Consider the following 25,328-nt stretch of genomic DNA (forward strand, 5'->3'; position numbering starts at 1 on the left):
CACCGGAAATTGTGTCTGTGCATGTTCACGGCGCCGTAAATCATTTCTGTGCATGCCCAGATGCCGGAAATCGCACCTGTGCAGAAGCGATTTCCGGTGTCTGGGCATGCGCAGAAATGATTTCCGGACCAGCGGAAGAGAGTCCCCGCATCGCGCAGCACCAGTTTAGCACAGTGTGTGGGGACTCACCGAGCGGGCAGCTCGGTTTAAGGGCGGCTCGTGGGCTGGTTAACCTCCGGCCCATGGGCCGCAGGCTGGGGACCCCCGCTCTAATAGGTGTGTAAAAGAGGGGACCTCAGTAGCTGTAACTAACTATTCAAGCTCCACCTACTGAAACTCCCCCTTCCAACACAACTATTAAAGGTCCAATAGCCCTATCTTCTTTTGTATCTGGCTATCCTAATTATGAGGGGACGCGGGTGGAGCTGTGGGTTAAACCACAGAGCCTAGGGCTTGCCGATCAGAAGGTCGGCGGTTCGAATCCCCACGATGGGGTGAGCTCCTGCTGTTCAGTCACTGTTCCTGCCAACCTAGCAGTTCGAAAGCACGTCAAAGTGCAAGTAGATAAATAGGTACCGCTCAGGTGGGAAGGTAAAAGGTGTTTCCGTGCACTGCTCTGGTTCGCCAGAAACGGATTAGTCCTGCTGGCCACATGACCTGGAAGCTGTACGCCGGCTCACTCAGCCAATAAAGCAAGATGAGCGCCGCAACCCCAGAGTCGGTCACGACTGGACCTAATGGTTAGGGGTCCCTTTACCTTTACCCTAATTATGAGTTTCCGAGTATGTTTCCGAGCACTATTCAAAGTGTTGGTGCTGACCTTTAAAGCCATAAATGGCCTTGGTCCAATATACCTGAAGGAGTGTCTCCACCCCCATCATTCTGTTCGGACACTGAGGTCCAGTGCCAAGGGCCTTCTGGCGGTTCCCTCACTGCAAGAAGCCAAGTTACAGGGAACCAGGCAGAGAGCCTTCTTGGTAGTGGCACCTGCCCTGTGGAACGCCCTCCCACTAGATGAAGGCAGCCCTGTTTAGGGAAGCTTTGAATGTTTAATAGATGATTGGATTTTAATATTCTGTTGGAAGCCACCCAGATTGGCTGGGGAAACCCAGTCAGATGGGCAGGGTATAAATAATAACCTTTCATCCAGAACTTAGCCTTGGGCAGCATCTGCCATCTTTTCCTTTCTTTCTCCTCTCAAAGTGTTGCATTTGTGGGGCTTCTACTCCCTATTTTGTACAAATTAAATAGTTGTGACAAGGCTTGGAATTGGTTTGGGTGCAGATAGAGGCAAATTAACGTAAAAGGCATAAAACAGGAGACAAAGACTAGGAGCCCTGGGGGAAGGACAAATAATCCAAAAATGCTGCAGCTGCTGCATATATTTGCACCTTCACCAAATACTAATTGTTTTATCCAATCACACCTACGTGAAACCTTGTTAGATCCCTCAATAAATAATGCTTTATTGTATAACAGAAACCACGCTAGTACAATGAACATAGTACAGAGTTCATGTAGGTAGGGTTGCCAGACTCAATAAAGGACAGGATTTTGTGCTTTTAATTGCCCTGCTCTCTTTTGAGTCTGGAAACCTTAAAGAGAAACCAGCAGACCCTTTGTTTAATTTCCAAGCAAAGGGTCTGCTGGTTTCTCTTTAAGGTTTCCAGACTCAAAAGAGAGCAGGGCAATTAAAGGCACAGAAGTCCTGTCCTCTATTGAGTCTGGCAACCCTACATGTAGGCCTAGTTGTGAAGTTCTCAATTTTTAAGGATTATTTCGAAATAACCAAAACTCCCCACAATCCTGATCAGAGTGTCAAAACTGTTTTGAAAGCATAACTAGTTTTTTAGCCCAGAGCTGTCTTAGCAGAAAGTGCTGAAGCGCTCTTCAAGTACTTACACAAGGTATCAGTACACAGAGGGTTAAGAAGAAAGTATATTAGTACTGATAGTACCAGTAATATAATTAACTATAATTTACAGAGCTGGTCCTACCATTAGGCAGGTGAGGCAACTGCCTCGGGCAGCATATGCTGGGAGATGATAGTGTCCCTCAGCTCTTCATCCTGAGCTCCCTGATCATATGCTTCTTGGAGAAGAGAGCTGTTCTGTCATGTTGTCCTCTGCCTTTATAATTACCCTATTGATCTCCCTCAGGGGCAGCCCTGTTGCTATTATTGACTTAGGAATTGCAATAAGAAATGATGCGGCAATAAACAAGCCTGTGCTTTGGTCTCATAACTATTCAGTGTGGTGCCATTTTCAGCCACAAATCAAAAATGTTCCCAGGACTGCAGTCCTACATATACTTACCAGGGAGTAAGCCCCATTGAATTCCATAGAACTTACTTCTGAGTAAACATGCCTAGCATTGTTAGTTTTGCCCTCAGCTGGTCACTTAAACACAGAGGGAAGCAAGTGTTATACATAGCCTCTGGAGGCCATGCTGCAGGGTGTGGGGAACCCTTTGGCCCTCCAGTGGTTCCTGAACTACGTCATTGGCCATGTTTGCTGGGACTGATGGGAGTTGTAGTTCAATGCCGTCTGGAGGGCCAAAGGTTCCCCCCACCTACTGTATTGCAACGAGAAGAATCTGTACATCAGAATCACAAGCCACTCTGTGGGTTAAGACACCATACTGTTGCATTATCGGGCCAGCTGATTGACCTGCAACAAACTTAAGTCAAAGACATGTCACTTTTATCTGCACCTAGACAACTCATGCATGCTGACAAAAATGAAAAGTAAAGCCCCCTTGCTGTTTACCTGCCAGTGGAACTTCTCACCCAGGTGAAAGGCACACAGTTGAACACCAGAGAGCATCAACTGTCCTATCCTATTGAGGAGGACAAGGTTCAAAGGAATCCCAAAAAGGGCAAAGAAGATGCAGAAGACTTGTGCAGCCACCGTGCTGGGACTCAGGTTTCCATAGCCTGGAAGGGGAAAGTTGATAGTTTAAAAGAATGTGGCTGTAAAAACATAAATCTGTTTCAGTGTTATCTGACAAAAAGAAGAGGGTCAGAGGTTAATGATATGTGGCACGAGGCTCACAGCTTGTATGCAGCCCTGGAGGTACTTGTGTGGCCTTATCAGAAAATCCCAGCTTCCATTAAGTGAAGCAAGGTTCTCACCTCATCAGAGGTAAGCTAATATTCTGGTATGTGAAGCCAACCTGTACAAAAAGCTAAAAGATCAAAAGGTTATTAGATGCCTGAAGTAACAGATATTGAAGTGGATATTCTAATTCTATTATTGCATGGATGTGGTGAGACAAAAGTCTCACATTTAGGGTTAACAAATTTTTATTTGCATGTTAAGTACTGCGTATCTACCAGCCAAAGATATATCAGCTGTATTCAGGTAGATAAAATAATCAGTTTTACTAGGCTGCCATCATAATCAATGCTTGCTTAGAAGTAAAGGATCGCTGAAATATTACTAGGACTCACTCCAGAGCAATTGGATTTAGGAATGTGGTCAAAATACTTACTTTCCCCCCTAAACATTTGTATCCTTACATCCAATCCTTCAGCACTGCATAACAAAAATACAAATGGGGGGAGGACGACTAAAAATCAATACTGTACCATAAAACCAAACAAGAATCAATGACAATAAAAGCAGCAGTTAAAAGCACCAGCGATGAAACAAAACTCATGAGGTCAGTAAAACTCAAGTTTAACGTACATCATCTATAGCTCATGGCTTCATGCCACACCTCCCAGCAGGTGCCAGGCAGGAATAGCCCAAGTCATTCTTCTACCTGATCATCGGATCTTTTTCTATATTTTCAAGAGCATTACTAACAACAGTAAAAATTGTCATGATATGATTCATAGCGACACTTTTTATTATTATTGCTAGTAGTATTTTTTGTAAATAAACATGCAATATAAAACTACTTCCCATTCTTCAAACTCTAGTTCCATCTATGAAACAAATGCTGGATTTCCTCCAGTCAGTCTCATTCCCCCAGCTAACAAGGCGTCTGTTGAGACCCACTTTTTTGTTCACAAGCAAACCAACATTACAAACATCATCATCAGGGTTACAAGGGATAAGGCTGTAAGGAGGCAGGTGCCAACAGCAAGCACTCTAGATTACAGAAGGGTCCTAAAATTAGGAAACCTTCCCACTTGAAGGCTTCAACAGACTCTACACTCTATAGATGTAACTCTCTGAAATCTATGTGATGTTTGCTTCTGGTTGGGGAGGTTAATTGGACCGAATGGCAAAACAAAACAACCAGAATACCATGTCTTCCTGATGGGAACAGCTTGCTCTTTCCTCTGCATGCCCCCCCCCCGGCCATGTACTCTTTAAATAGGGGGGAGAAAGCGGCAGGCTGCCTGCAAGGAAAAAGGAATAGCCAAGCCAGGTACCAAAAGCATTCAATATAAACACAATGATTACTGAGAAGAAAAGTCACCTGGCTTCATAGCACACTTGCTTCTATTGGCTGTGAAGACTATTATGGCAGACACATTTACAGAGCTAAAGCAAAACTGAAGCATAAATAAGTCTTTAAACTGCATTCTATGGGGCCTGGGACTTTGCACGATGGTTCTTGCAAGGAGCAGTTCTTGGAAGTTTGTTAGAGAAGTTGTCCTCTATACCAACCATGTATTTGGCATCCTACAATAGATTGCACCGTTAAGATGCTCTCCATCCCCGTGTTGGATTTTACTAGTTGTTTGCTTTTATTTGCCCACCTTTTAAAAATCTGGATAGCATCTGGATAGCAGTGAGATGGAAAAAAGCAAATGGCTCAATATCCCTGTGTCTCCACAATTTTAGAATGTCTGGGTGCGGCACATGATCAAACACTTCCCCATATCAAAAACTCACTGTCCATTCAAAACAACCACATTTTGATGTGCAGGAAAGTATTTTGAAGTAGGCGTGTGTTTAAAGATGCAACCTTGCATTCTGGGGAAAAAAGTGCAAAAAAATTTTTAGAACAAAAAACAAAAACCCACACAGTACTGTTCCAATTCCATTTTAGCATCCTGAAAGAATGTTAAAATGGGTTCCATGGAGCTCTCTAGAAGAGGGGAATTCTGAAGCACTGTGTGACTACACCGCAAGTATGGTTTTCTTTGATCAGCTGCGTTTATATTGGCGTACACATTTGTTAGCATAAGGAGTGATGATGGTAAGCACTGTACTAAAGACATATCAACCCACAATGCACAAACAGAAGTAGTTCTAAAACTATGTGGGAAAACAGGAAAGTTGTGTGTGAGAGAGATTTAAAAGCAACCTCAGAGTACACAGAGACGACACACAGGGATGTCCATAAAACACCACAGAACAGTTCAATTTAACCAAATGGCACTTCAACCATATTGAGCATTCAATCAAATCATAGGTTACAGTGATAGTAAAGGGCAGTGTGGTGTAGTGGTTAAGAGCGGTAGACTCGTAATCTGGAGAACCGGGTTCATGTCTCTGCTCCTCCACATGCAGCTGCTGGGTGACCTTGGGCTAGTCACACTTCTCTGAAGTCTCTCAGCCCCACCCACCTCATAGGGTGTCTGTTGTGGGGGAACAGGTGAAAGGAGATTGCTAGCCACTTTGAGACTCCTTCGGGTAGTGATAAAGCGGGATATCAAATCCAAACTCTTCCTCCTCCTCCTCCTCCTCCTCCTCCTCCTCCTCCTCCTCCTCCTCCTCCTCCTCCTCCTCTTCTTCTTCTTCTTCCACCATGGTTTCTGGAGAAACAGCTGTCTCGGATAAGCAAAACACCAAAAAGTAAGGTTTGTTTAGGGCTACTTGTTGGTTTTCTTCTTCTTCTTTGATGATCACTCGTATCCGAGTAAGATTGTCTTCCATAAACACGATTTTAACAATGGGTCCGTAAGTGGCTGTGGAGGCCAATTCTGGATCCACACATCCTTCCACAGTGGGGACATTGCTTTCCGGGCAGGAGTTGATCACAGTGTGGATTTGCCAAGCGTGCCTTCCTCTTAGCATGTTTCTCCCTTGCGTCCTGTGTTCGAGCGTCTTCAAAGCCCATGACACCTTTACAGTACTACACGCAGGTCCTGCTGTTTGGATATCTGAATCTGTGGTGTGTATAGAGAGAGGTTTGTGTACTAACTCCTCATGTACGGATAAGTGGATTTCTGTATAACGAGCAGTTCAATAGTGGACCTACATGTATTTGGTTAAACTGTCCACTAGGCCCTCCTGTCTAAATCATGCAGCAGAACTGTGGCGATGTCACAGTATGTACAGGATGCCAGGGCATCAAGGGTGAAGTGCTGAACTCAATTTTACATATTGAACTGAATAGAGGGAATCAAAAGGTGGGGATTCTTCAAGTAAGCCATTGTTTACTAATAACAGTGCAGTAATTGGAAACATTTTAACTTCATTTCAAATTAACTATCAATGATTTTACATTTTCTAAAGGCTCTAGTTGTGTTAACTGTCTCGGTTAAAGATAATGACTTACACAAACATGGTATAATTAATATAAATATGCACATGTACGCACACATGTATGTGTTTGTCTTACAAATGTTAACTGGACTACTTGGTTCTGAGGGAAAATAATGTGATGTTATTTATCCGCAGAACTGGAATCCACAACGGAACATGGTGACCTGTAGGTAAATACACAATCAAGCTCCAACCAGTTGGTCCCCCCCCCCCACTCCACTAAAAATGAACAAATACTTTATATGAGCTTAGGCAGGCACTTCCTTGTCCAGTGGAAGGTCAATGATCATGAAAATGGTGGTTGGGGTGGGGAGGCTGTTCCTAAAGTGCCTGTCATGTTGTACTGAATTCTAGGGTTCTTCAACTTGCCCTCATCTATTTCTCACCATAGCTCTTTGACTTGAAGAAAGCAAAGTAGCTTCCCCCCCTGTCCCACTCCCCCAAGTCTCTCCTGTCTCATCTGGATCCCCCAGTGAGCCCCTGTTTCCAATTGGGAGTGGTGCTTTTGTAAGCACATCTAACCCCACTGGGTGGCCTATGACAAGAAAAGCAGTACTCAGAAATGTTGAATGGCTGTGGTCTGGTGACCCTGTACTGAGACAGGGAACCAGGAATTTATAGAAATGGGGTTGAATATTTGTGGATATGATAATGCGATGGAGAACAACTTTATTTGAAGTTTCGAAAAGCCTGTTCCCAGGTGTAAGTAAATAAGGAAGTTACTGCATTTACTTTTTGTACACTTTGTCTTAACATTCTGTACTTTTGCATTGTGTGCAACTTTGATAAGATCACCATAAGATGTACTTTTTGATAAAAGGGGATATATATATATTCATTTGCAACTGTCTCTCAGGCTCACATAATGCTGCCACTGTAATACTAGCCTTCCTTTCAGGGCTGCTTACCAAACTAATGCACTTAAGCTGCTTTGAACCACGTAGGCAAAAGCACCATATATTACCATCATACTAGTTACAGGCTCATGAAACAGAGGAGCTGAAATTTAAGAAGGGCATGTGTAAGAAATGGAAGAAAGGTGAAATCCATGAAGGAGCCTACAGTTGCAGGGAGAAGGTCAGGCAGGCCAAAACTCAGAACGAGCTCAGGCTTGTAAGAGTGGTGAAAAATAATTTTTCAAAGGTTTATTTGGTAATGTTTGAAGCAAGGGGAAGGACAAGGACAAGGAAGTAGTAAGCTCTCTGAGTGGAGAAGATGGAGAAATGATATTGGGTAACTGTTCAACACCTACTTTGCCTCTGTCTTCATGCAAAAAGAAAGCAAGGAAACCTGGCTTGCCATTAGTACGTATGTGTGAAAGGGATCTAGGGGTCTTAGGAGACCACGTTTAACATAAGTCAACAGTGTGAGGAAGGAACAATAATAAAAAAGCAAAAAAAAGAGCTAGTGTTATTGTAGGCTGCAACAACAGATGTAGAGTGTCCAGATCAAGGGAAGTAATAGTACCACCTCCAGACCACATCTGGAATACTGTGGAATGGACTCCCTCACAAGTTTGTGGGCTCTCTTTCCTTGGAGGTTTTAAAGCATCTGTTAATGGATGCTTTAGTTGATCTAGATTGAAAGCAGCAGCTTGAGGATGAGCATGAATGATTATGGATTGAAAAAAATTGATGTTTTCCTGCTGCAAATGGGTTAGTGTGTGTGTGCATCCCTAGTCCAAATTTAGATGAACCTGTTTTGCTCATCTCTGTATCATTCTAGCAGATGCAGGTTCTAAGTCCCACTTGCTACAGAAGGTGCTGCTAAGCAAAGGAATAGCAGGCCAGGACCTTGTTAACAAGTCCGGTGTCCCCCACACTGCCCTTGACCGCAGTCCTTTTACCCTCTAATTTGTTAGCTCAAGATTTAATATATTGCTTTGCCTTGTGCTGTTTGTTAAGGAAGCCATTCAATAATTCACCCCACTCTGATTTGCTGGATGTAATAATGTGCTACGTGAATTTCCAAGAAATCACATTCAGGGAGCACCTCAATCTTCTAATCCTGGTAGGTGTATTAATATTAAAAATCAGTTACACTGCATAGAAAACAGTAACTTGATATTTTGTTGGAATATATTGGAAAACTCTCAACCAAAATTGACTGCAAGGTTGATTTAGATGCGTAATCCGTGGGTATTAGAATAATGCTTATCACCCCATACCACTGTTTTCAAAAAGTTATGCTCACAGTGAACAAGTCCTGGAGTCCTGGAAGACTGATCACTAATTGTCAAATCCTTCCCGCCGAGCTTGTACTGCCATCTAGTGGTTTGTTATAGTAACTAAGTGCGTCCAACAGATGAAGGAGGGTGATCAAATTCTGCGCTGTGGTCAAACCTTTTAAAAAACGCCACCCTTACTTTAAATTTTTTCTCCACTATAAATTAAATACATATATTCCTAAATACAGGAACATGTCCTGCAGAACATTTAGAAACTTTCTCAAGAGGGGCAAAGAGCAGGACGTTTTTCTTCCCTCTTCTCCAATCCCCTACATTTTTCAACTCAGTCCAACTAAAGCTCAACTCACCCAACTTCCGGGATGAGAAACCACTGCTGCAAAGCAGGTGTGCAGCTGCTGTTGCCTGCACAGTGCAGTTTTCCATAGAATGAGCATGTACCTCCCAATTTGACTGGGGATGCTCCTCTCGATGCTACACAAAGCTTTGCAATGTGCACACAATTTCACATCTGATTTACACCCAGAAAGCAGCAAGTACTTAACTGAATAAAGGTATTCTGGCCCCATGTGGCTATCCCTGGAGAGAGCTGATACACAGCTCCTTTTAAGTCAGGAGCTCAAGCAGGAGACCAGGAATGGTTTGGGAGGAAGACTTAAAGACACAGATCTCCGAAGGGGATTGGAGACCCACTGTGGCCTAGATCTCCCTTTTGCTCCTTCTCTACCAGAAATCTACCTTAAAGATCATGCATATATTATGGTACCTGACCCTAGTCTGATTGCAACCACATCAATGAAATCCTATCACCACTCGGTTAGAAGGGGTGCAAGATGTTATACACTTACAGTGGGAGTGCTGGTGATCTGATAGCCACGTACAAAGTTTTTTGTTTGATCTTTACAGCTCTCACAGTGGTAGCAATTCAGCTGAACATGGGGCCAGCTTTGTTCAGGGAGGCAATAAAGGATTGGCACGTACCTTGTTCTTACAGAGAAATTGACACAACAATGTCAAATGGTGAACGGGGAAACTTAGGAAGGATACCTTCATGGAAGAATGGTTTGAATTCCTTTTCCTTGTTAATTTCAGCAAGGAGAATAACTGATCTCCAATCTCTTAATGATTGCTAGGGATTTTCTCTCCTATCTTCAGTATATCATACTAGGGGAATAGTGATTTTCTGCCCGTTATGGGTGACTTATACCCCAGAGGACAGGATCACACTTAAAATGACCTTAATAGACAACTGGGCCAAAGCAAACAAGATGAATTTTAACAGGGAGAAATGTAAAGTACTACACTTGGGCAATAAAAAATAAAAAATGAAAGGCACAAATACAGGATGGGTGACACCTGGCTTGAGAGCAGTACATGTGAAAAGGATCTAGGAGTCTTGGTAGACCACAAACTTGACATGAGTCAACAGTGTGATGCAGCAGCTAAAAAACCAATGCAATTCTGGGCTGCATCAATAGGAGTATAGCATCTAGATCAAGGGAAGTAATAGTACCACTGTATTCCACTCTGGTCAGACCTCACCTGGAGTACTGTGTCTAGTTCTGGGCACCGCAGTTCAAGAAGGATACTGACAAGCTGGAACATGTCCAGAAGAGGGCAACCAAAATGGTCAAAGGCCTGGAAACGATGCCTTATGAGGAACGGCTTAGGGAGCTGGGTATGTTTAGCCTGGAGAAGAGAAGGTTAAGGGGTGATCTGATAGCCATGTTCAAATATATAAAAGGATGTCATATAGAGGAGGGAGAAAGGTTGTTTTCTGTTGCTCCAGAGAAGCGGACACAGAGCAATGGATTCAAACTACAAGAAAGAAGATTCCACCTAAACATTAGGAAGAACTTCCTGACAGTAAGAGCTGTTCGGCAGTGGAATTTGCTACCAAGGAGTGTGGTGGAGTCTCCTTCTTTGGAGGTCTTTAAGCGGAGGCTTGACAGGCATATGTCAAGAATGCTTTGATGGTGTTTCCTGCTTGGCAGGGGGTTGGACTGGATGGCCCTTGTGGTCTCTTCCAACTCTATGATTCTATGACTTTATAACTCAGTGATGAAAGGTTTATTTTTACTCTTTTGTGTTGCTGTTGTTTGGATTGTTATACTCCTATGTTAAAAAGCTTCCTGCCTGCTTGGAAATCAACACTAGTGAGAGAAGTAAGAAGTGAAAAACTTGCAGCATGCCAGACATAGCATGATGTAGTACTGCCACCTTGTGACTTGTAAGAAGGCAGAGGCAATAGGACTGCTCCTTGTACAATTCCATGTGCAGAGCTGTGTGCAGGTGGGTGTACTTCCCACTGTGAGGACTGCTGCAGTTTATATGCACATGTTGTGGAATGTAATTTTTGTTAAAAAAAATATTGGATGAAAACAAGAGAAGCAGCTCAGGCTCACACTAGATTTGATGGCAGAACTGCTCCCATGTATAAACTAGGGGAGTGGGATCTCCTGTTTGCAACAAGGTTTGCAACAAAAGGGCCATTCAAGTGGGGTGCTAAACTCTCTCCCCTGTATCATAGCTTCTCTCCAGGGTCATTTTCTGCCCAGCTTGGTTCCAGAGCAATGTTAAAAACTCCTCAGACACCAGGCACATTATGCTACTGGTGTGGGTCCAATTGTAACCACCCATGTCCTCAGTTAATCTCTACGACAACCCTGTGAGGCAGATTAAGAGGTTGTGAGCTTCATGACTGAGTAGGGAATTGAACCCTGACCTCCCAGGTCCAGTCCAACGCTCTAACCAATATACCCCACAAGCTTTCTAGAGTTCTTCTGATATGGGGCAGCTGTATAAATTGAGTAGGTAAATAAGTACGGGGAAAGCAAAATGTCACTTAGAGAAGGATCTGAAGCTTGAATTTGTTTTATTCTGTATTGTTTTATTTGATGTTTGAATGTGTTGTAAACCGATTTGAGATATTTTCTTTAAAATATAAAGCAGTTGTTGTTGTTGTTGTTATTATTATTATTATTATTATTATATCCAATGGGGGGGGGGAATGGTGCCTAGACATTCCATTGTGGCAACCGCAACCTAGGTTCAAGGTGCCATTTGGTGACTAGCTTATTTGGTGGTACCTCCGGTTACGAACTTAATTCGTTCCAGAGGTCCATTCTCAACCTGAAACCACTTGTAACATGAGGCGCGCTTTCACTAATGGTGCCTCACGCTGCTGCCACGCTGCCAGTGCACGACTTCGGCTCGTATCCTGGGGCAAAGGTCGCAACCGGGAGCATCTACTTCCGGGTTAGCAGAGCTCGTACCCCGCAGCGTTCGCAAGGGGGACGGTACGTAACACGAGGTTCCACTGTATATCTGAGTTTCTGACACTGTTCCAGGAGGAAAAGCTACATGGAGCCAAGCCCTAAGTGCAGGGAAGATTCAGTTTCCCTCACTCTATGCACTCTTTCACTAAAAAAAAGAAAAAAAATCATTTGCAATTCCACTTTATATGTGACTGGAGGTGGAGGACCCACAAATGGAGCTGCTGCCATCGTGCACAGTTTGAGTCACAGATACACAGAGCATTCATGGCCACATGCCCAGATTTTAAAAAATGTGATCAGAGGCACCACATGAAGAAACAAAAGCAATCATGAGAGCATTGAAGAATTTTCTATAGGCTGTCTGGGCATTTTTGACGTCAGCACATTTATATCAGTGAGTCCAGGAGCAACAATGTCGGGTTTGTGGGGCATGTGCGTAAATGTATATAAAAAAACACGCACACCCAAACATCAAAGAGAACCAAGTAGGATGACACAAACATGGGAATATATTACCACCCTTAGGCAATCCCTAAAATAAATGACTGACCCTTTTCAGCCCACTATTCATGCTATTCATGCTGTTTGTCAAAAGGGAAAGAATGCCAGAGAAGACGGTTGAGAAGCACTTTACTTATAAATAGATACAGCTGGTTTCTTTATGAAATTTACATGGCACTCTATGGCTCCTAAAGCAGCCGCCAGATAACAACTTGCAAAGACCATCAATAAAACAAAACCAATAAAACCATAAACTGTTAAACCAGAACAAAGCAGTTTCGTGAAACCTCAGGACAACAAATTAAAATCCACAAAAGGTTTATATCAATCTCCTAAAAACCAAGGGACTGGAACTGTTAAGTCTCTTTGGAGAGAGACTCACCTAAAACAGGAACCACGGCTGAAAAGGCCCTGCCCCTCCCCTGAAATTAGGGGAGCCAGAAGAACAACTGGAAGCCATTGGTAAACCAGTGATTGAGAATATCAGTTCTGAACTGAAATAAAAAAATTCCTTCAGTAGCACCTTAAAGACCAACTAAGTTTTAATTTTGGTATGAGCTTTCGTGTGCATGCACACTTCATCAGATACACTGATGAACTGATGTCAGTAAGCAGTTAAAATATTAGTTTATGTTACGGTAGTTTAAGCCAGTGGTACTCAAAGGGTGTAGAGTGCCACCCTGGTGTGGCAGGAGAGGATGGCAAGTGTTGTGGGAAGATTCAAGGACAATCAAGGAAACATTAAAACGTTTCAGTGTAATATAGTATAGTATAATATTTATTTAATCTGCAGAATACGGATAGATATCCTTTCAAAATGAGAGCAAGAACATCAGGTAATACTGAGACCAATCCTGGTTGTGATCCAAAATCGCCATTCAGACAGAGTGCTTGGGAAGGCTCCTTTGACTCCAGTAGCAAGGAGAAAAAGGAGGAGGAGGAGGAGAAGAAGAGCTTGGATTTGATATCCTGCTTTATCACTACCCTGAGGAGTCTCAAAGCGGCTAACAATCTCTTTTCCCTTCCTCCCCCACAACAAACACTCTGTGAGTTGAGTGAGGCTGAGAGACTTCAGAGAAGTGTGACTAGCCCAAGGTCACCCAGCAGCTGCATGTGGAGGAGCGGAGACGTGAACCCGGTTCCCCAAATTATGAGTCTACCGCTCTTAACCACTACACCACACTGGCTCTCACAAGCCCAAGCAAACCTCCAAACAAGAAAGTCTGTCAACCATATGTGGATAGCTATGCGAGCCTCGGATTCACATGGACTGGAGATGAAAGCTGGAGTTTGTTTGTCTAAAAGTAGACCTCCTAATATAAATGAGATTACCTGGGAAAAGCAATCTCATACCTGTCATTGAGTTTGTACACATACTTAAAGTACATTTGTAAGTGGCATGTTTATACAGTAATTATATTTTGGGAATGATTTGTGTTCTTATGTGGCTGCATTGTTTTATACTTTTGGGACGTCCCATAATCATATTATAAATAGTTGTGTTCCATGTTATAAACCAAGCACAGCTAAGAGTTGTTTCTTTTTGTCTTCCAGTGTATTTAAAAGTTTTGGTGTGGTGTGAGCAAATTTTTATTATTTGTGTGTGACCTAGAGAAAGAAGTTTGAGAACCATAAGTTTCCTCTGTCTTTGCTATCTGCTCCTCCAAGGTGTACAAATTTAGATTATCACAGCAGACTTTATCAGGGGAAGGGCCACTCTTCCTTGTGCCCCCTTCTACTCAGATCACAGTGGGATGGTGGAACATTTGGGGATCAGTTACCTCCACAGATCTAGTATAGATTAATAAAGGTAATTTGCTAGGAAGCACAAGGCATTCCATTATTGGCTGATGAGAGAAGGCCAGCCTTCCTGAAATTTATTTTCTCCCCTCAAACTTCACACTGTTCCCTAGAAGCTTGTACCACTGTTTAAAAAAACAAAACAACAACAGGCATAATTGTGTGTTTCCATTCCGTAACCCAGGGTTTACTGTCTCTGTGTGGAATTCAGAAGCCCCACAGGAACATAAGACAAAGCAGTACAGGAATCTGCCCATTTGTAGGCTAACCTTGCTTCCTGAAGGTGGCGCCTCTGTCAAGGAAGAAGGGGGAAAGGTTGTTTCTATAACTGGTTTTACGCAATTTTCTCAGAACATTTCCTACCGATGGTTGTTGCTGCAGAAACAGAGAAGAAGAAGGAGCCAACAAAATCCCATCTGCCCAGGCTCGTGTTTCCCTTAAGGTAAAGCCCACTCTTGTAGGCCTGGATGATGCCCTGCAAAGAGATAAGAAGGAATAAGAGTGAGAGTTTCTGGCAACAAGGCAGCTACCGTAAGTCAGCCTGGAGACTGTCAGTCCAAGGCAAGATCAGATTTTGCCTTTCTGACATGGCATATATTTAAAACATAAATAGCCTCGTCTCTCTAAGGGGCTATCCTAGGTGGCTCTATGGGGCTTTTTATGCACAGCAATTTTAAGGATAGGTTGTGTTTTCACCATGTTCTTTAAAATACATTGGAATTGCTGCTGTTTTAGTGTTTTTAACTGCATTGAAGCCTGCCCCAGGATCATACGATAACGGTCAAGTAAAAATATTCTTAATAAATAATGGGATGTGGCAGTTTTCAGCTTGAATATGCAGACCACACTATATATGGAACATGGGACTTACTTAGTAGTAGTCATGTGACATAATTACTCCAAAGTAGCTACAACAGCCAGAGGTGAAGGGAGCACAGAAGCAGTGAGGAGATGCACTGTAAGTGTGGCTAGTTACTGAAGAGTAAAGCCCCATCATAGTTGTTTGCTGCTGGGTGACCCTGAAGCTAAACTGTGCATACACCAGAGGGTTAATGTGTAAATGGGTCACACAGACTTTTCTCTGAGTATTTTTTTTTTACACATTCTTCCACATGAAAATACTGTCAGTTGAACTCTTATCTCAGTGTTTCCCATCCACGCTAGTGGGCAATGCTTGGATGTATGTGCACTGTGTATTGCCCCTCCCAATTAGTACTTCCCACCTTCCCTGAAACCTGTTGTGCATTTTTGGGCAGGTCTGGAAGCATTTGCTTAACTTTGCCAGAAGCCCATAGTTGTTTTGGCCAATCAAAAGTCAGCATCCAGAGAAAATAATACAGTCATGTGCAATGCAAGAACAGGAGGAGGAGTGTATGGCTTGAAATTAAAGACAGCGGAACTGGTTGACTAGTAAACCAAGGAGAATGGCAAAGAACTTCTGAACCCAAAGCATTGTGCAACTAGATAAATGAACATAATGCAGATACATTCTTTTTAAATGAGACATTGTATGATAAAACTGTCACTGCATTCTACTAATTAACCCTGAAGGTTAGGGTTAAATGAAGTAAAATAAAACCCATGAATACTGAAATGCAGGAGAAATGTTCTAGCCTGGCATTGTCTCTGATATGTTAGTGTAGCATCCTTTTTATCATGGAAGAGAAAAGTGATACAGCCTGGGAATTAATTCAATTCAATACTTTTTTGCGGTCCAAAGACCCACAAAACAATTTCAAAACTAGATACAGTTAAAATGACCAGATAGACAGATGGAAGAAACCAAGGCAGTAATTTTGTTTAATAATAATAATAATAATCAATCAATCAATCAAGCTTTATTACGGTCGTATACCAGCTATTAAAATAAAAATGCTTTACAGGGCTATGGGGGTTGTCATTCGGGGTGGATATAAGAGTCTATAAGTTTGAAGCGGCTATGTTTCCAGAAGGCGGGTCCAGCTGGCCTTTCCCCTGGTGCTGCTCAAAGTTCTCAGTTTCGTGCCCGAGCGAAGGAACTACTTCCCACAGTCCAATCCCGCGTTTACTATTCCAATGGCTGTCTTGTTCTGGGGGGGAAGACTGGTCCTGCAGATCTGGGTGCAGAATCTGGCTACCATCCGAGTTAACTTTTGCTCCTTTCCTAATAGTAGGGCCTTTAGTTTGGCCTTATCTGGGAGGTCGGCCAGGCTCTCCAGAATGGGGGCGATGGTATCTCTACGTACCTTATCGAACAGAGGGCATCTAAAAAAAAAAGATGTTCAGGGCTGCCTACTTCCCCCAACGGGCAGGAGCAGAGTCTCTGCTCGTATGGGATCTTTCCGAATGAGCCTAGCAGCACTGGCGAGGGCAATGCCGAGCTTCGGGCGAGCGTGAAGGCTCTTCTTGGGTTTCTGGATTCAAGATAAAAGAGATACGCTGCCGGGGCAGCAACGTATTTCTTGTTTTCAACTATATTGAAATCCGGGGACCTCATGCTGTCCAGCTGTCTCTCCGTGTCCACAATTCTTTGTCTGACCTCAGATTTCGCTTGGTCTATGTCCAAGGCCAATAGGGCTTGAGGTGAGAAGCCCAGTTTCCGGAGAGTGGCCTGGACCTCAAACTGCCAGCTGGACTGAAATTGGTCTCGAAGGATCAGAGGGGCCAGGCCTCGAGGGTGTGATTGTAGGGTCAGCCATTTATAAATTGAGGTCAGTCTGATATGAGCCTCAACCCTCATTTGCCCTGTTTCTAGTCTTACCCAGGCATTTGAGACACACCTGGGAACCTGCAGTAGGGCTCTGAGAAATTTTGATTGGACTCTCTCAAGTAAGATGAAGGAAGGGGAAGGTGGGCCCAAGAAGGTTCCATAGGTGAGCTGGGACAATGTTTTGGCCCTGTATAGTTTTAAGGCCGCAGGGACGTAAAAGCCTCCTTTTGATCTGTAGAAGTTGAGGATTGAATTTGCAGATCTTTCTCCGGCGCTCCCTGAAGATGTTATATGGATTTTGTTTGATCCTGAGGATTGGACCACCATCCCCAAATACTTGTAACTTGAGACTTGTTGCCAGAAGCCAATTTCTTACTTTGCTTTGATATCCAATACAACAGACTTACACAAAACAGCTAATTTAAAGTGTGGGGGGGCATACCCTGCCTTACTAGTAGCCCACTCTTCCTGAATTCTGGAAACCATGGGCATGCACACAGGTATTTGTTTTTCATGCACATGGCCATTGAGATAACTGTTTGTATACAAGTTTTTCCATATACAAGATTTGCACAGAACAGTGGGTTAAATTTTTAAAAATGTGTGTTAAATACAAATATTATTTGTGTATCTGAAGCCATTACAAAAACAAAATACCCCAAAAGAACCCTACTAGCCCACTGAGGAGCATCTGCCAATTGAAGGTGGGGGTGGAGTGACAGATGGCACCCAGCAAAATGTCACCATGCATGTTTTAAAAAGTAGCCAAATGATGTGCATCCACTAATGCAATATCCACAAATCAGGAAAACCAAAATTAAAAGGGGGGGGGGTGCAGGCTGCCACCTGAATAAGGACAATGTTGTGTTGACAGTACAAAAAACCAAACGTGCACACACCCATTTTAAACTGGTGTGTGTGTGTGTGCACGCGCAAAGCCCTAGTTGCTACCTTTTAGCTCATAGGGTAAGGTTACCAGATGTCCCTGTTTCCTGGGGACAGCCCCCAGATTTACAAATCAGTCCCCTCACAAAATCCATCTATTTAGTAGGAAGTTGAAAAGTGTCCCCGAATTCATTGAAAAAAATCTGGTAAACTTATCATAGGGTAGCTGTGACTACAGAGGGCAGGGGAGAATCACATAAACCACTCCATGGAAAGAAGATGGGATATAAATTAAAGCAGATAGCTGCCTCTCTCACGGTGATACTTTGACTAGGGAGAGAGAAGCCTTTGTTTCCCCTGTTTATACTTTCCCTATTCATGCATGAGATGACACTTTGCTCCACCTGCTAAAGCTTAATTAAGATGTTGGGACATAACAGAGAAGGGAAATTAAGTTATTAGTTATATTTGCACTATTGATTTTTGATCCACGCTTGCTCTTGGTCCATCCTGCTTTATTAATATACAAGGAAATACAGTATATATTTTATAATAAAATGCTGAAATGAAGAGAAGAGTCCCTGTTCTTAGTTGTCCTGGCAATACTTTATAGGGCCAGCCTGCTTGTGATAATGGCTTTAATTAGTTCTGTGAATTTGGAAACTGGCAATATGCTGCCACCTTCCCACGGAAAAGCTATAGCTCAGGTAGGATTCTTGGCCACTGACAGGATGACGTATATCTCTCTGGCCTGCGACAACAGTCCGATCTGTTAGGAGCATATGAGGCACATGGACTGGGCCAAGACTTGGAATAGCTCTTGCAGAAATCCACCTCAGAGCCTGAATGGTAACTTTGTAGGGAGGACAAACTATTGTGTTTCTCCAAAAATAAGCGTCTTATATTTATTTTTCCTCAAAAAAACACACGGTGGCTTATTTTCAGGGGATGTCTTTTTTTTAAAGTATGGTACAGTTTAACCTACAAGGTTAAACTGCCTATCACTATGGCATATTTTCGGGGTATGGCTTATTTTCAGAGACACGGTAGAGCGAGAGGTACTGCCATGTCCTGCCTGTGGGTTCTCCACCCTCCCTCCCGGCATCTCCCCTCTCCATGCCTCAGTTTCCCCCTTTCTCTGTTCTGCCAGAAATCTAGGCTGAGTAAACACAGTTCAAAGAGTTAATTCCAACACATAAGCAACACATAGACTTGATTTTGATATACCAAACAGAGGACTTGAAGAATTCTAGGTCCATTTTGGCATCTTAATTGCACCATGGATTTTATGGTGAGATATGTCCTGTGATGACATTGCAAAGGAAACTGGTAACATGGATTGGTTACAACATTGCAGCCAGCCTTCTTGGTTCTGCAGGTCTAAAAATTGTTTTGTTATAAATGTTTATCAAACAATAGCAGGAGCTTTTTCTAGTATGGAATCATGGATTTAAGAATGTGTGTTTTTAAAGAAGGGAGACCTACTTCAATTTTAAGTAATGCAAGACCTATGTGACTCACAAATAGTTGATGTGGGAACACATACACTAGAGCTATGTCGAATTGCTTCACCACATGACAAGCAAGATATGTTCTTAGCAACATTTTTTATACTCCCTTCCAACAAACAATGACCCTAAGTATAATAAAACATCTTTATAGACCCTAATGAATGAGTAGATAAAAATTAAATTGTCTCAAAATGGGCACATTATCACAAAAAATGAAGCCTTAAGCATTAAATAAATGACACTGATAGATGATAATGACCATCCAGGATCTGTGTCTTATGTCTTTTGGCAAGCATCATCACTTTGTCTTACTGTAACTAATAGATCTAATGTTAGAATAGATTCCAAATCTGGAAAGTAATATTGGGATAATGAATCAGGAATGTCATTGCCTCCATTAAGAATCAGTTCTCATTTATTTAAAAGATACTGTGCATATTTTTTTGTGTGGGAAAATCAAGATGACTTAGCCCTTGTTCACACATCACATTAAGCCATAGTTGCAAGACCCTGTGATATTACGTGATATTACAGTGTGCCTGTGCGCACTGCTGAAATCTTGGGTGTTGAAGTCCTCCTTTGCAGCTGGAAAGAAAACCATGGCCTGCCTTTGCATTACCTCCAATCCTGGGCTCATGGTGGGTTTCCTTCAAACAAACAAGTGCTAAGTCCAGAGCAAATTTGGTTACTGAGAGGAACCAAACACAAATCCAGGTTCAGATGCAACACTAAGTGAGATCATGGCTTGTTTCCCAGCAATGGGGTTGGAGTGAAGCACCCATGATTTTAGCAGTATGCCCAAACATACTCTGTGTTCTCATTAAACTAAAGATAAAATAAACTATGGTTCAACGCGACATGTGAGGCAGGCATTATTGGGTGATGGTTTTCAGGGTCTTCTAAGAAGCCTTGGAGAGGATTACTTTATAAGCCATATCTGGGGGGGGGATTTCTTTGCCAGAGTACCTGCATCTGAGTGCCAGATTATCACGGTGTAGTGGTGATTAAGATTGTTTTGAAGTTAGTTGGACCTTGCCCTTTCCAAATAAAAGTTATTATTTCTCCACATTATTAACACAGATAAGTAACAACAATATATTGGGGGTGAATATTAATCTTAATGTGTCTTTTCAGGTACATAGGTGAAACATCATAAACCCTAACTGGCTCCTTATCTGAGAGTCTTTACTACAAGGTAAGTTCTCTCCCACACTGATAATGTGGAAGAAAATCAAAACAGTGAGACCATATACGCAAACAAGACATGCATGGAAGCATCATTGGGCTCCCAAGGATGCTTACAAAAGGTTGCTTACGAAGGATTACCAAAATCTGTTCCTGCTCCCAAGGAAAAGGCTATGAAACTTGGTATGTGGTCCAAGAAGAAAGAGCTTAACCATGATCCTGCCTTTGGATGACATGCTAAGCCAAACCTTGGCTTAGCTGCTGTTGCAGATCCGGAGGGGGAAAAGCAGGTGCTACAGCTTGGCTTACTGTGATGTGCAAACCATGTCAGTGAATCATGCCCATCTCATGCACCTCCTGCATTATAATAGGGGGCTAGTCATGTCTCAGTCTCCCTATTGTGGAAGAGAGAAGACTAAAGAACAGTGGTATGAGATGAAACCAACCAAGCTCAAAATCACCTACTTCTCTCCCTCACCCAGCAAGGTTCTCCCAAAGACTAAGCCACAAAATTCAAACCAGACTGTGCCAGAAGCAAGAGTAGAAGCCCAGAGGGTACACCAAATTGCCTACATATCAGTTGACTCAAAAGAGTGAGTCCGGCTTGTAATTTCTATGATCAAAAGAATCAGTAGCAAATCACAAGTGGAAAACAGTCTCTGCTTTTTTCAATTGATCTGCTTTCTCTAACCCTTATCCTTCTTCATTGATTAACTCTGCTGTTTGTTATTTTCACCTACCAAATCGTATCTAAAAACCCGTTTATACTGCTAGTGCCCCTGCCTTTGTATTTATCTTGTAAAGCCAGTGGAACACATTAGGTGGTGCATCAATAATAAAAAATAAAATAATGTTAAGCCCAGGAGAACTGATGTGAAACACAACACATGACTTAACACCTCTATATGCTACTTCAATTTGGCCATGATCTCCCATGAGTTCTTCAGGGACAGTCACATCCAAATATGGGAATAATGCCAATGGAAAATAGCACTGAGATTTTTTTTAAAAAAAAATCCACTGTCATTTGTCTTGTTCATAGCAACAGCTGATGTTTTTATAGCAGTACTGCAAGTATATTTCTCAGGGCATCTTGTAAGAGGGAAAGGAATCCTGTGGCCCTCCAAAAGTCATTGGACTGCATCAGACCTAGCCAGCATGGTTATTAGCCAGGGATGGTGGGAGTTCTAGTCCAGAAACATGAGTTTTTCTCTCTGCCTTGTCTTACAACAACCCCATAGGGCAGCATTATCATCTCCATATTACAGAGGATGAGCTAACCAGGGCCAGCTCAGAGGCTGAAGCAGCCTTGCTCAAGCAGCAGAATGTGAAGTACCAACAAAACAGCCTTCTTCAACTTGGTGCTCTCCATAACAATAAAAGGAGGCAAATGGTTAATTATTTTGTTTGCGGTTGGATTTCTAGTACAGGCTTCCCAAAACTGTGGCCCTCCAGATGTTTTGGCCTACAACTCCCATGGTCCCTAGCTAACAGGACCAGTGGTTGGGGAATATGGGAATTGTAGCCCAAAACATCTGGAGGGCCGAAGTTTGGGGATGCCTGGTACCATGAGAAGATGGCACTATTTTGACTGTATTAGGGACACAGTCAGTACTTCTGTCTGATAATGCAGTAATGCGATAATGAATAAGCTCACGACTGAGGGAACATCTGAACTGAGGACTTCCTGCTCAGACTTTCAGATGTCCCAGCTCACATGCATTCAGCATCTCATACCCCTTGGGACATTCTTCCATTTCAGCAGGATGGGAGGACCACAACTCTCACCATCTCTTGACCTTTGACCAAGCCAGTTAGGGCTGGTGGAGCTTTCTTGCACAGTATCTTTCTACACCAGGGATGAGGAATGGAGAGCCTTTGGCCCTCCAGATGCTTTTGGACTCCCAACTCCCATCAGCCCCAGCTGCAGTGCCAATGAACAGGGTGGATGCGAGATGTAGCCCAACATCCGGAGGACCATGGCTGCCCTATTGTTTCAGGTAGAGCTTTCTTTCAGGGAGAGCTCAGCCCCAGCACCTCTCAGGTGGGCGCCATTGCCATTATAACAGAACAAGGGAGAAGCTCATGGTGAGCTCCGGCACTTTTTCCTTGAAAAACACCACTGGCTTCAGGTATAACGTGGTCTTCTTCAAAGTCTTGCATTTCTGGACAAGCAGCTTCCCTGGTTTCTACAGAAAACTCCTTATCGCAGAACCCTTTCTGCGGGGGCTCTCTTTGCCTTCCCACCCATCTGAGGGTGGTACAACCATCTTCATGGATGTGCAATGCTTCACTCTACCAGAGTATTTCCAGAAGGGCTGGCCTGTTCATGGACTTCTACTTTTCCTTTTTTCAAAAGTTCTTCCGGACAGACTTCTTCCCCACCCGCCAGGCACCTTCCTTGCCACATTCCCGCGATTATACAGTCTTCCACCAGCCAGTTCTCTCCCCGCTCCCAACCTCCTTTCCGGCCAGGACCAGCCTTGGAGCGCGTGCAGACGAGCGCCCTCCCCTCAACCGTAAAAGCCCCACATTAAGTATCTACAAACAACAGCCTAACGGGCTGAGAGGAGAGAGGAGCAGGCGAGGACATGTTTCCCACATAGCGGGCGCCTCCCTTTCCTCATGGGATTCGGCCCAGCCCGGCCGTCGCCGTCCTATTGTCCCCTTCACCACCCCGGGGCTCAGGGGGGACGCTCTCTTCGGAGGCGGCGGGACGGGCTCGGCCCCCCCCCCGTACCTTGGCGAGGGCCTCGAGGTCCTCCCTCTCGAGACACGTGTAGTTCTCCAGCAGGTCCCATTTCTCCCGCAGCAGCCGCCGCGCCGCGTCTCTCTCGCGGGGCGACTCGAGTGCCCAGAATGCGACGCTGCCCAGCAGCAAGTAGCTCACGTAGGCGAGCAGCAAGAGCGGCGTGGCGGGAAGCCGGCGGCCTGAGGACGAGGCGGCTCCCGGCGTCGCCCGGCCGCAACTCCCGCCGCAGCCGCACATCGCCAGCTTCGTGCCTTCACCGGCCTGCGCGCAAGTTAAGTGGCTTCCCCTAAGACGCCGGCGGCTCTCTGATGCTCTGGGAGGAGCCAAGGAAGCGCCTCGAGCTTTTCAAACCGGGCGAGTAGCTCCGCTTCCGAGTCGCAGCGCGCTCACTTGCGGAGTTCGGCTTCGTTTGGCCCGCGGGAGCGAATTTGTGGCCCTCAGGGTTGGGGCCTGAGGAGGCGTTGGGTGCCCAAAACTCTCCAGAAGGGCCGCAGCATCGCCGTCCTCGTTTTAGGCCCGGCACCCCGCCAGCCCCTGGAAGTAAACGTTGAGAGAGGGAGTGCTGGCCACAGAGCTGAGTAGCTACCCAAAGAGTAACCCACATTTGGTGCATCTCAACAGGGGCCCGAGAGACCTACGGTAGCATTAGGTCGCCAGAGATGGGCGGAGCAATTCTAACTAGGTAAAGGTAAAGGGACCCCTGACCAATAGGCATAGCTGCCAAGTTTTCCCTTTTCTCGCGAGGAAGCCTATTCAGCATAAGGGAAAATCCCTGTAAAAAAGGGATAACTTGGCAGCTATGCCAATAGGTCCAGTCATGGACGACTCTGGGGTTGCGGCGCTCATCTCGCTTTACTGGCTGAGGCTCATGTGGCCAGCATGACTAAGCCGTTTTCTGGCGAACCAGAGCAGCGCACGGAAACACCGTTTACCTTCCCGCCGGAATGGTACCTATTTATCTACTTGCACTTTCAAACTGCTAGGTGAGCAGGAGCAGGGACCGAGCAATGAGAGCTCACCTCCGTCGCAAGGATTCGAACCGCCAACCTTCTGATTGGCTACGCCTAGGCTCTGTGGTTTAACCCACAACGCCACCCGTGTCCTCTAACTAGGTAGAGGCACATAAACAGCATCCTAACTTCTTCTGGCCAGAAGGTCTGTGGTCAAAATCGGGGGAGGGTAGTGAAAACTTGGATTTTCTGGTCTTCCTCGGACTCCTGTGGATTTAGTTACACCTCCATTTTGGGTGGTGCAAGTGGGTGGGGCCAGCTAATCAAGGGAGTTAGGGTGCAGCCCCCACCATGCCCACCACCTTTGGCATAATTTATGACAGCAAGGCTTTCCCTCACCCATAAATAGATCTGCCAGGGCAAGTAATTGCCCTTACAGCTCAGCCAGGGGCGACATACACCGCGTACTTACCTCTCCCAGCCAATGCATCTAATGGTTTTGGATCATGCTGCTACAGACCATGGCTCCAGCTATAAGGATTAAAAGTGCTACAGTATTTCAGTTCAGGGATGATCCATTTAATAACAAGTGTCTAGGATCATTCTGGACTAGACAAATGAGGGATATTTTTAAGTGTAAATGAAATAAACATTTTGGGGGGCAAAATGACACTGAAGCATATCCATTTTCCTCAACATTCTCTTGCAATATGGGCCATGCAATATTTATTTTATTTCTTCACTTTCTATCCCATTCTTCATCAGTATACGATCCATGGGCAGGTTACATCATAAAACATATACAGTACAACAAATCCAAATACAACAGGATACATTACATTGTGAAAGTAAAACACAACTGGAATTCTTACAAATAGTCCTACATTCCTGCCACTACTTCACTATGTTTACAGCTGACCTCATAACATCAAGCCCCATCCCAAGGCCTGGGCAAAAAGGCAAGTCATTAGCTAGTACCAGAAGGCACACAGTGTCAATGTGAGCTGTACTTTGGAGTGGAGGGTCCCTGCTTTTCCTTATTTTGATTCCTTCTCTTTAAACTGGACTCGGACAGGACACTACAAATAGAGGACTCTCCTCTATAAAGTAGGGCAGAAGGCTGCCTTAGGAAACAGGAAAATA

General features: G+C 44.1%; 1 protein-coding gene across 1 annotated transcript in view; it reads right to left on the bottom strand.

Annotated features, from left to right (window-relative positions):
- KCNK17 (potassium two pore domain channel subfamily K member 17) overlaps positions 1-23,505 on the bottom strand; it is a 36,453-nt gene extending 12,948 nt beyond the window's left edge. Inside the window, exons 1-3 of the mRNA XM_035110509.2 lie at positions 23,224-23,505; positions 14,577-14,688; positions 2,769-2,935 (exon numbers count right to left, since the gene is read on the bottom strand). Coding sequence (XP_034966400.2) covers positions 2,769-2,935; positions 14,577-14,688; positions 23,224-23,472 — 528 coding nt within the window. The 5' untranslated portion in view covers positions 23,473-23,505. The remainder of the gene's footprint in view (positions 1-2,768; positions 2,936-14,576; positions 14,689-23,223) is intronic.
- Positions 23,506-25,328: the final 1,823 nt, after the last annotated feature.

The sequence above is a fragment of the Zootoca vivipara genome, chromosome 3 (genome assembly GCF_963506605.1).
Source record: "Zootoca vivipara chromosome 3, rZooViv1.1, whole genome shotgun sequence".
NCBI lineage: Eukaryota > Metazoa > Chordata > Lepidosauria > Squamata > Lacertidae > Zootoca > Zootoca vivipara.